Below are 12,395 nucleotides of genomic sequence, written 5' to 3' on the forward strand. Positions count from 1 at the left end.
CTGTTTCCTCAGATCCCTTCTGAACCTCTTATTCCTCACCTTAAAATTATGCTCTCTGGTCTTAGACATGTCTGCCTCAGGCAAGAGATTCTCACAATCTAATCAGTCTTCGCCTCTTAATTTTGTGAAGCTTGGTCATATTTCCTCCCAGCCTCCTGTGCTCAAAGGGAAGAAAACCCAGCCTATCCGGTCTCTCCTCATAACAGATTTTTCATCCTGGGACAATATCCTGGTGAATCTCCACTAGCCTCTCCAGTGCAATCATGTACTTCCAATTGTGCAGTATCTTGGTTGCTGCACTCAGTATTCCATCTTTGGCCTAGCCAATGTTTTATAACATTGTAACAAGACTTCCTTGCTCCTACATTCTACTCAATGGCTAATGAAGGCAAGCACCCCATATGCCTTTTTCACAACCCTGTCTACTTGTGCTAACACCTCAGGAACACAGACTTATATCAAGGTTCTTTTGTTCCTCAGTACTCCCTATGGATTCCTGCCATACATTATGTAAATCATCCTTTTATTACACCTCCCAAAATACATCACCTTACACTTATCAGGATTAGCTGCCCAATTTGCCAGCTGATCAATATCAGACTGTAGCCTGGAGATCATATCTCCTTTATGATCAACAATATCTCAATGTTTCCTGTCATCTGCTAATTATACTCTCATCATTTACATTCTAGTTGTGCATGTACATAAACAGCAAGGATTCCAACATCATTGGATTCCAGTGGTACACCGATGGTCACAGGCTTCCAATCATAAAAAGTACCCTCCACATCGAATGCACTATCCTCAATATATTTAGCCTCTTTTTCAAAAAAGGTCTCCCTCCAACAAATCCATGCTGACTATCTCTGATCAATCCCTGCCTTTCCAAGTGTTGATTAATCCAGTCTCTCCTTCCTGAAAAATGCTCAGGTCGTTTGATAAGTTATCTGAAAAACAAATTGAACAACAGCTGTTTCGTGCAACGGCGACGCAGCAGCAACGCAAGTTGGAAAAAGGGACACTGTACTTGAAATGTTAACTCTGCTTTCTCTCCCGAGATGCTGCCAGACCTGCTGAGTTTCTCCAATTTTAGTTTTTTGTTATTAACATAAGGAATGTTGGCCACAAACAGGATGCTGCCATCAAGCCAAGAATACATTCTCCATAACTCACAAATGGAAAACGTGTAAGCGTATACTAGTGTTGGTGTGTTGCCAGATATCCATCCCAAAAACTGGTGAATTGTAATAAACCACACGTCTCAGTTGTTCAGAACAAGCACAATACCGATTTTTTTCTAACAGGCCTGTGCTTGCAAAACCCAAACACAGTCAACATTAGATGAAATTCTCTAATTGGATGACATTTACTTAATTAATCCTGACAGTGAGCTAAGAATTACCCTGATGACCAATTCTGAATTGCCATTTGGGCAACACCATCACCAGAGTCCACGTCCCACCAATCGTCACTTGCTGTTCGCCTTCGCATTGGTATCGGGAATGTCCCAATCAGTGCACAACAAAAAATTTGACCAAGTGTATCTTTTACTCCTCCATTATTTAATACATGGGTTGAGATTTTCCAGAAAATCAACAGTTGCATATTCACTTATTGTCAAAACCTCTATTTCAATTTTTGTTTTTAAAAACTGAATTTAAGATTTAAAAATGCCGTGTTCAGTGCATTACTATTCCAGAATCAGAACTACAAACTCAGTAAATCAATAACTACACAACAGGAAAGGGAGGGTGTGTATTCAAAAGATATAGCAAACATTTAATCGCATAAAAACATAACATTAGAAACGAGGTTTTGTAAACTAATAATCAAAATATGCAAAGTACCTCATTTTTCTCCACAACTAGCCAGGCCACTTGTAAACCCTCAAGTCCTTTAAATGGGATTTCTCTTGTCAGCGTTTCCCATAGAACCTGGAAAACAGAGTATATGTTTCAATGTAAATTAAAACCCACTGGCAAATAATTTAAAATGCAGTTCATTTCAACAGTTCTTCCAGGTTGCTATTAAGGTAGCAATTTAGGCAATGTATGAATGACATTTAGTGATACTATATCCAAGAAAAAGACTTTGTTATTGTTAGTGATCTACTAATATTGTCTTTGCAGAGTATGTTTTTTGACTTGGATTATGATTGGGACAGTCACAACAGAGCTGAGCTGGCCAAGCAGGCAGAATAAAACCAAGATCAGCAGATCTGGCAGCTTCCATGGGGACACAAACAAAATGAACACTGCATCCATTATGACTTTTCAAAAAGAGGAATCATACTGGACTTGACATCAGAGATAATGGGAACTGCAGATGCTGAAGAATCCAAGATAAAAAAGTGTGGGGCTGGATGAACACAGCAGGCCAAGCAGCATCTCAGGAGCACAAAAGCTGACGTTTCGGGCCTAGACCCTTCACAGAGAGCTTTTGTGCTCCTGAGATGCTGCTTGGTCTGCTATGTTCATCCAGCTGGACTTGACATCTACCCCGATTGATCTCTTTTATTTATTGTTTTGCGGAGCTGCATGAATCACTCCCCATTGAGGTGCAACAGCACCCATCTTGCTGATGCTCCTCAGCTATGGGGCCTCTGTTTGGATCAGCAGCATTAAAAATCTGTCCACCTTCCCAAATAGGGCAGTAAACCCAGAGATGATCAATTAGGAAACTGCCTCCTGGAAGATTATGCCACTGGGTGCGCTGCTGTCAAATGTAGGCTGGGTATCTCCATTTAATTCCAATGTTGATTCTCAAAGGTCTCAGGAAAATCCCATTCTTTATCTGTCTCCAACTTTACAAGAAATAGTAATCTAAACTAAGGACGGTGCTATTAAAGCTGAAAATCTCAAGTCCTTTATCAGTGGAAGAACAGAGTACAAAAATATTTTAGAGATAGCAGGAACTGCTGATGCTGGAGAATCTGAGATAACAAGGTGCAGAGCTGGGTGAACACAGCAGGTCAAGCAGAGGAGCAGGAAGTCTGACATTTTGGGCTGAGACCCTTCTTCAGAAAAGGGAAGAAGGGTCTAGACCTGAAACGTCAGCCTTCCTGCTCCTGCTCCTCTGATGCTGCTTGTTCATCCAGCTCTGCATCTTGTTATCTCAGAGTACAGAAGTAGTTTATGAAATTGGGTACAAGCTATGACAAACTGAAGATTTGATAGCTATAATGTTAACCTACCACAGCAAGAATGATGGAACAGAATTTCAACTGGAGTAAAAAGTTATTCGGGGGGGGGGGGGGGGAGATCAGACAAAAATCAGACTGGCAGCACTATGGCTTGGATGGCATTAAACAGACTTTTGATATATGAAGCAGAGAAAGAAAATGAACTATTGAATTGTTCAGAATCCTTCCAAACACACAAGAATGAGAATAGCCCACTTGGTCCTGCTCCGCCATTCACTATAAGATCATAGCTGATTTGATTGTCACCTTAACTCTTCATTCTTTCATTCCCCCAATAAACTTTTATCCTCTTGGCAATCAAGAATCTACACTCCTCTGCCTTAAACACATTTGAAGACTCTAAAAATGGAATAATCAGTGTCTGAATGAAGATATCACAGGTTGCTAATAAACAAAATAGTGTCAACTGTGACCAGCATTTTCTATTCTCTGTGCCTATAGGTGTGTTGCCAGAGGCCTACTAATTTCACCATCATGTAAAAATGGAACAAGGGCTATACAAATAAATTATAGACAAATTAGTCTATTCTTGACGGTGGACAAATTTTTGGGAAAAGTTTCTGACAGAATGCATCAGCAGTTGGAAACTGAGGACAGTCAGTCAATCTAGATTTGTTAAGTGAAGGTCATATCTGACTAAATCAACTTTTCGACGAAGAGGTGACAAGAGGAGTTAATTGTGGTAGGACATTTGATTAATCTAGGTGAATTGTAGCAAGACTTTTAACAAGAAATGACCCGGTAGACTGATCAGAAAATTAACAACGCATGAATTTGCAATTGCGAGTTGCCACTAATTATTCATTTTTGAGCCTTCAAGGAAGGTCTTAAAAGTTAAGGTTTTTTAAGGCAGAAGGATACTCTTAAAAATTTCTGAAAATAGGTATTCTTTTCATTTACTAAGAACCTGATTGCCTACACCAACACAAAACTTGCAAAAGGGTCCTTCACAATTTTTGAAGTCATGTTTAATTATTTAAAATTAACTAACTATCTAGCCATTGGGTTAAGAATGCTAATCTTGTGATAAATAAAAATTTGCATTCAGATCACACTGGTTCGTGACACTTATATTCAGAAAATTTCAGAACATTCTGGGTGATTTTGAGCATACTTTGTGCCTGGATTGGCAAATTGCACACAAAGTGAAAGTTCCCAGACAATCTATTTAGTGATTCATCGTTTCAATCTATACCCACATTAACTCTTTTCTGAATTACTGAAATAGCATAATTGGCTTTCTTTACAAGTGTCAAAACATATTTGAAAGTATTAAAAATACACAGTGGAGGCTAGACATGATCATGCCAAAGGTTCTTATTATTAGTGCCAATAAAATAGATTGAATAGATTTTATAACTTCCCATAGGTTACTCAAGTCATAGGCATAGGAAATCTTGTGTAAGAGTTAACCCCCAACATTTGGCTCCAAAAATCCTCAATTTCTCATAAACTGTGCTAATTTGGGAGCAGTACTGGTGGAAACAAACCTGTTGAGTTTCACCTTCCCCAATTGCTTTTTTTAAAATCCCCCCTCACTCAAATGATAGCTGGGGAGAGCCTTTCCTTAACACTCTGAACTGTTGTCAAAAAGCATTGGCAGTATCGGCAGTTCAAAGGACCAGGCACAGAGTTCAAAGCCTCTAAATTGTTACTCGGTTAAAAGTTGATACCCAACATTTTACCTAAAAAATTGACCTCAAATATTCAGTCTCAAAAATATAACTTTTACATGACAATGTGGTGGAATCACAGATTAAATTTTTCAAAATTTTACATATTTCAAGAAATATAAATGTGGAACAATGCAACACTTGGACACATAGCATTTGAGTGACAGTATATTTTCTGTAGCATAATGTGCTTACCACACCATAGGAGAAGGTGTCACATGTTTCAGCCACTGGCAGGCTCTGTATAACCTCTGGGGCCATCCATGGAAAGGTTCCCACCAAGCTCATGTGTGTCGTATGGGAGTGAAACCGTGAGGCACCGAAATCACAAATCTAGGATAACGCAAAATACAAACGTGTAAAATAAAAATCATGCTTTCAGCCTCAATACTATGAAAACACTCAGAACTCTTTAAACTCACCTTTAGCACTCTGTCTGCTGCAATCACCACTGGATTTAACAATAAAATAAGAGAGAGAGAGAGAGAGAGAGAGAGAGAGGTCAAAAAAGTTATTTAAGCTGGGAAGTTTATATGTCCAGAATAGAATCAAAACAGAAAAAAAACAGGCAACCAGCTTGTAACTGATGTCCATTTCAAGCCCACCGACTCCCACAGCTACCTAGAATACACCTCCTCCCACCCACCCTCCTGCAAAAACTCCATCCCCTATTCCCAATTCCTCCGCCTCCGCCGCATCTGCTCCCACGATAAGACATTCCACTCCCGCACATCCCAGATGTCCAAGTTCTTTAAGGACCGCAACTTCCCCCCCACGGTGATTGAGAACGCCCTTGACCGCGTCTCCCGCATTTCCCGCGACACATCCCTCACACCCCGCCCCCGCCACAACCGCCCCAAGAGGATCCCCCTCGTTCTCACACACCACCCTACCAACCTCCGGATACAACGCATTATCCTCCGACACTTCCGCCATCTACAATCCGACTCCACCACCCAAACTAGTTTTCCATCCCCACCCCTGTCTGCTTTCCGGAGAGACCACTCTCTCCGCGACTCCCTTGTTCGCTCCACACTGCCCTCCAACCCCACCACACCCGGCACCTTCCCCTGCAACCGCAGGAAATGCTACACTTGTCCCCACACCTCCTCCCTCACCCCCATCCCAGGCCCCAAGATGACATTCCACATTAAGCAGAGGTTCACCTGCACATCTGCCAATGTGGTATACTGCATCCACTGTACCCGGTGCGGCTTTCTCTACATTGGGGAAACCAAGCGGAGGCTTGGGGACCGCTTTGCAGAACACCTCCGCTCAGTTCGCAACAAACAACTGCACCTCCCAGTCGCAAACCATTTCCACTCCCCCTCCCATTCTCTTGATGACATGTCCATCATGGGCCTCCTGCACTGCCACAATGATGCCACCCGAAGGTTGCAGGAACAGCAACTCATATTCCGCCTGGGAACCCTGCAGCCATATGGTATCAATGTGGACTTCACCAGTTTCAAAATCTCCCCTTCCCCCACTGCATCCCTAAACCAGCCCAGTTCATCCCCTCCCCCCACTGCACCACACAACCAGCCCAGCTCTTCCCCCCCACCCACTGCATCCCAAAACCAGTCCAACCTGTCTCTGCCTCCCTAACCGGTTCTTCCTCTCACCCATCCCTTCCTCCCACCCCAAGCCGCACCCCCAGCCACCTACTAACCTCATCCCACCTCCTTGACCTGTCCGTCTTCCCTGGACTGACCTATCCCCTCCCTACCTCCCCACCTATCTTCTTTGCTCTCCATCTTCGGTCCGCCTCCCCCTCTCTCCCTATTTATTCCAGTTCCCTCCCCCCATCCCCCTCTCTGATGAAGGGTCTAGGCCCGAAACGTCAGCTTTTGTGCTCCTGAGATGCTGCTTGGCCTGCTGTGTTCATCCAGCCTCACATTTTATTATCTTGGAATCTCCAGCATCTGCAGTTCCCATTATCTCAGAAAAAAAACAGGTTTCAGTTAACTGATCTAATGGTCTTTGAGACATCAGTTCTGAGTGATAAAACACCATTTTGGATCGCCAAAATCACAACAATAAAAATTCAATTTGTAAAAAACTACTCATGTTTTAGAATTTATTGTAACGCGTATCCAAGACAGAGGAAGAGAAGTGGAAACAACTTTTGGTTTGTAAATAGGGACTGTCGCATTGTCCAAAAAAAAGTGATCACTTGTGATTCACTTATGCTGCTTACCAACTGAATGCAATGGCTTGAGACTGCAGATGACAATCGATAGCATAAATAAAAATGCGTAAAAGTTTGGCAGATGAAGTATAACATGAGAAAAATATAAACTTGCCCGCTTTAGCAGGAAGAATAGAAAACCAGGACATCAGTTAAACAGAGAGAGAGAGCGCGACAGAAGAACTTTGCATTATAAAGGGATTAGAGTGTCCTGGAATGTGAATCTCAAACAATTGGTATGCAGGCACAGCAAATTACTTGGAAGGCAAATGGAACGTTGACATATACTAGATGGGGGATTGAGAATAAAAGAGTAGGCAAGTGCTGCTACAGTTGCACGACACTTTAGTGAGATTGTAGTAGGAATACAGTGTACATTTGGTTCCCTAACTCAAGAAAGGACATAGTCAATAAATGTGAAGCTAGAAAAGTACAGCCGGTCAGATAGCATCTAAGGAGCAGGAAAGTCAATGTTTTGGGCCAAATCTCTTTCACAAGACCGAGGATAGGGAGGGGAGCCCAGAAATAAATAGAGGGAGGGAGGTGGACCCGTGGGGGCAATAGGTGAGATGGACATAGATGGATGCACGTAGGCGTTATTGTGGTTGGTCAGTGGAAAGGGTGGAGCAGATAGGCGAGCAGGAAGATGGACAGGTTGGGGGGGGCGGCGGGGGGAGGGTGAAAGAGAGAGATTTTGAAACAGGTGAAGTCACTAAAATCAGGCTGTTGGTCTGCAAGCTCCGAAGGCAAAAATAGAAGGTGAGTTTTTGGTAGAACCGTTTCTGGAGGCCCTGCAGATGACAGTTGTCATGGTTGGGTCAAAATTGTGATGCTCTGAACATTATCTGGAGTCCACGGGGGATAAGCCAGTAGCACTGACAGACACAGAGGAAGGAGATGTGGCTGTAGGAGCGGGATTGCTTCGGAATGTGGTCTAAGAACTTCAGAGCAGAGGAGATAACTAGGGGGCTGCAGTGGGACAGAGACACAGCTCTCTTCGGAGGGAGGAGGAAAACTTCAAGGCAGGCACAGTAAGGACTGCAGATGCTAGGAGCTAGAGTCAATAAATGTGAAGCTGGAAAAGCACAGCCAGTCAGTTAGCACCCTTCCCACTGGCCAACCACGATAATCCCTGACCTGCATTCATTTATCTCCATCTCACCTACCCTCGCGCCAGCCTCACAGCCCTCCCTCTATTTATTTCTGGGCTCGCCTCCCCTTCCCAGACTTGACAAAGGGTTTTGGCAAAAACATTGACTTTCCTGCTCTCGGATGTTGTCTGACTGGCTGTGCTTTTGCAGTTTCACATTTAATGATTATAACTTCCAGCATCAGCTGTCCTTACTGTCTCCAAATCAAGAAAAGGATATAATTGCATTAGAAGTGGTTCAGTGAATATTCATATATGACTGATTCCTGGGCTGAAAGAGGTACTTTATGAGGACAGGTCAGGGCTGTACCCATAGCAGTTTTGAAGAATGACTGGCAATCTATTGAAACACACAAGATCCTCAGGGAACTTAACGTGGGTGGGTACTGAGGATATTTACCAGGAGAGACTGGAAATGGGGGACACATTTTAAAATAAAAACAAGGGGCCTCCCAGTTAAAATGGAAGAGGAGTTGAGGAGATACGCTCTTCCTTCACTGGATTCTTAATTGGAGGAATTGCAATACATTCTCTTGCGCCCCCACCGCCCCAGAGCGGGGGTGGGACATGGTAAATGAATATTTTTAAGGCTGCATTAGATAGACTATTGATTAAACCACAAAGTAGAGTTGAGGTTACTATCAGATCAAACAAGATCTTAAAAAAACAGGGGAGCAGGCCTGAAGAACTCAATTCAACACTCAATTCAAGCCCCAACTCTTGTGTATCATTGATGAGAAATACAGCTTAGTGGACTGAGCTTATAAAACACGTTCTTGAAACTGACATCTACCATGAAAATACTAGAAACTAATTCATAGTGTGCGCAACAGGATGGAACTTTGAAATATACGCCTTCTTTTATTTGACAAATCAAAATACTTTTGAACTTTCTTTTACTGAGTGTGTAGTTTGCTTTAAAGAATACTCCAGGGCAAGGGTCTCCAATGACTTTGTCCTTCGATGTGAATTCAAAATACGTTAAAATTGCTTTAAAAGATTAATTACAAGTTTACAATTTTAAACTTTCAAAAGGTGGGTATGGAATTTACAAGGTTGGGTGACAGGGTAGAACTTTTCCATTTCCTGTACTTTCCCTGAAAAGCGACACATTGGGGTCACATAGACACTTCTGGAAGCATGGTTATTTCAGTATTGTTTTTGTTGTTTAAAAAGGCTACATTTGGAAAACTTTTTCTTCAAAGACATGCTTTAGTTAAAGCTACAAAAAGGATTTCAACTTTTAAAGTTTAGTACATTAATGGCTTACCATTTCGAGACTTGAGATCCCTGTGAATTACCTTTACTGGAGCATCCATATGTAAGTAATGCATACCTGTAAGGAAAATGAGATGGATATTCAGAATAAGTCACAATAAAATGGAGTTATCCGAGCCTTCAAAATCTAAAGTCAAGTTACAGCACAGAAGGGCAAGGGACAAAAACAGCAATTTTTGAAATTTAACAGTTTACCTGTAAGGGAAAGCTGACTGAGGAAGAGAGGAGATGAATAAAGTAACAAGGCATGAAAAGACAAATGCTAAATATTGTTCATCAACTGAGAGTCATTCTTTTTGGTTTAAAAATAAGAAATACCCTGCCATACTCTTAACAAATACAGCACCAGAAAGGCTCCAAATGCTCAAATCACAGCCATTTAAATCACTCTAGCCATTTTCAAGTAACATAATGTTTCTAGATTTGACTCTGAATCCAACTAGGATAATCAGAGAAAGCAACTAAGTTTAGGAAGAAAATCTAGCCAAAGACCTGACACTGTATTCAATCAACAGGATTCAAACATACTTCTACTGGCAAAGGCTATCCATATATTTTCGACTGGTGTGTGTACAGTTGGGATCAGCTGATGAGATAAAGATGGGTGTGAGATAATGTTTGCTAACAGAAATCTAAGTAAGTGACAGATGAAGTTAGTACATTGGAAATTAGGGGCCCTGATCATGAGCAGGTTGTAGGGTCTGAAGTTCAATTTAGAGTCAAACAGACCAACTGAAGCCAGAGAATGTGTATTGTTAAGTTCAATACGATTGAGATGAATGACATGGAGAGGGTTAAACTGGGATGGAGGGCTGAAGTCCATTTCTGGCAAGTAAAGAAGGAAATCACTGAAAAGGCAGTAGCACGAAAGAAAGGCAATGGAGAGAATACAGTTATCAATCACATAGAAAACTGAAGAGACAAAGTATTGTGATTACAGTCAAAAAGAGCATTGTCGGCACAAATGGTTTTGATAGCACCTGCACAGAGTTTTCAACTGAACTTGTAGTTATCAGAGCTGAAACTCCGCTATAACATGCTCTTTCCCTAGCTCAGGATGAGATCAGTTGAGTGTTAACTAATCTCAGTGATTACATCAAATACTAAACTGAGCTCAGGGTCAAACCTAAGATTTTCCTGACCTACACTGTATTATGCAATGTATTTATTCAAAGCTTCTAGAACAGCATATCATGTACCAGCTAAGGCATGCTGGGAAAGTTCATGGAAAGACAATAAGCAAACACCTCACAGCATTTAAATAATCACTACATTATTTGGAGTTAACCCTTTAGGGTATGAAAACCCACAGAAAAAGTGGTTAATATAGAAGCTCAAGATAGAATTTGATTGAGAAAAAAAAAAGTGGTTTATAGCACAACCTAAAACAGTAATAGCCTGAGAATTGGGAGGATTTTAGAATTCAAAGAAAAATCCAGTGAGATTGAGACAGAAGGAAAAGAATTGGATTTGATCAAGAAAAAGAGGCACCTCCAAAGCTGCTTGGCCTGCTGTATTCCTCCAGCTCACAATGTGTTATCTTTGTCCACAAATGAGGAAATGCAGCCTAAGTGTCTTCTCAAGTGAGATGCACACAAGCCCACCACGCTAACTCTGCCAGCGAACATAATTCTCACCAACACTCATGATCCGCAACTATCATTATTGTATACATCATACGCAATCAACAACTCCCACCTTACTTATCCTCCCAAGCTACTAATCTTTCCTTCCATCTGTGCTACCTGTTCACTGACTGGGAACACCTCGTCACTTCACTTCTCATCACTGCTAAATGCTATTCCATCCACTGTCAACATAGTCAGGCTCTATATTGTCTCATTGCCCAGAGTAATCATCCTCGTTCCCTGACTGATGTCTCCCCAGCATCCCAACAGACGGATCTGTAATTCCGAGGCTTGCTGCTCGATTGACTGTGGCATGTCCACGGTTTTCCTTCAGCACACTAAGGACTCTTCTCCTTTTGACTTTTACACACGGCCATTTGATTGAAGCACATGCATTGTTTGTGCCACGTAAGGTGCTGGCACATGTTGTAGATGCAATATCAGCTATATCAATGTTACAAGTTTGCTTGTAAGAAGGAATGGTGATGTGGTGAGGCTGGTAGTTTGACTTGCTTGGATGAAGGATTGGATAGAACAGTATCTCTGGAACATGCAGAGATGTTGAGGTGAAGACAGAGTTGAACGAAGGCATGAAGAAACAAGTAGTAAGCTGCTGTCACTTGGAAACCGCTCAGACTATCATGTCAGGAATCAGAACAATTCTGGGAGAATTAGTAGCTGCATAAAAATGAGGTGTATTTAGCTAACAATGATATGCAAACATGTAAATAAAGGTAAATGCTACTAATTAGTGAGATTCTGAAGAAAACATTGAAACTTTAAGAAATAAGTGCAAATTTTGTTGTGTCAATAGCGTGATCTTTCCATTTGCACCATGTTTTCCCAACTTTTTGCCATTGCCAATGCTGCTGGAAGAAGTGGAAAATTCCATTCATATAAACAAATTGTAAATATTTCTACAAATACTTAAATAAGAGGAGACGAGGAAAGGAAACAGAAGCAGTCAGCCTTACATCAGTGGAAGGCAAAATGCTAGAATCAATGACTAGGAATATGGTAAAAGGGAACTTTGCAAATTAAGAAGAGTCAACACAATAATAAAAGGGAAGGAGTGTTTGACAAATCTGTTGCATGCCTTTGAGATCTTACATAATAGGACAGATTAGAGGAAACCAGTGGATGTGGTGTATTTGCATGTTTAGAAGTATCCAAGAACTGTGATTAATATATAGCATGAGTTTAGAATCATTTATTAGTCAGAAAACAGTAGGCATAAGCAAGATTGGTTTTAGTTGGCAGGGTGCAATTAGCA

At 41.5% G+C, this 12,395-nt stretch overlaps 1 protein-coding gene across 9 annotated transcripts in view; it reads right to left on the minus strand.

The window, feature by feature from the left end:
- LOC125454110 (mitogen-activated protein kinase kinase kinase 20-like) overlaps nucleotides 1-12,395 on the minus strand; it is a 125,138-nt gene that overhangs the window by 90,972 nt on the left and 21,771 nt on the right. For all 9 annotated transcript variants that reach the window (XM_048534477.2, XM_048534482.2, XM_059647217.1 and 6 more), the window contains 4 exons: nucleotides 9,487-9,552; nucleotides 5,298-5,326; nucleotides 5,071-5,208; nucleotides 1,848-1,934 (listed from right to left, as the gene is read on the minus strand). In XM_048534477.2, the coding sequence (XP_048390434.2) occupies nucleotides 1,848-1,934; nucleotides 5,071-5,208; nucleotides 5,298-5,326; nucleotides 9,487-9,552 (320 nt within the window). The remainder of the gene's footprint in view (nucleotides 1-1,847; nucleotides 1,935-5,070; nucleotides 5,209-5,297; nucleotides 5,327-9,486; nucleotides 9,553-12,395) is intronic.

This window comes from Stegostoma tigrinum, chromosome 7 (assembly GCF_030684315.1).
Source record: "Stegostoma tigrinum isolate sSteTig4 chromosome 7, sSteTig4.hap1, whole genome shotgun sequence".
NCBI classification, from domain to species: domain Eukaryota; kingdom Metazoa; phylum Chordata; class Chondrichthyes; order Orectolobiformes; family Stegostomatidae; genus Stegostoma; species Stegostoma tigrinum.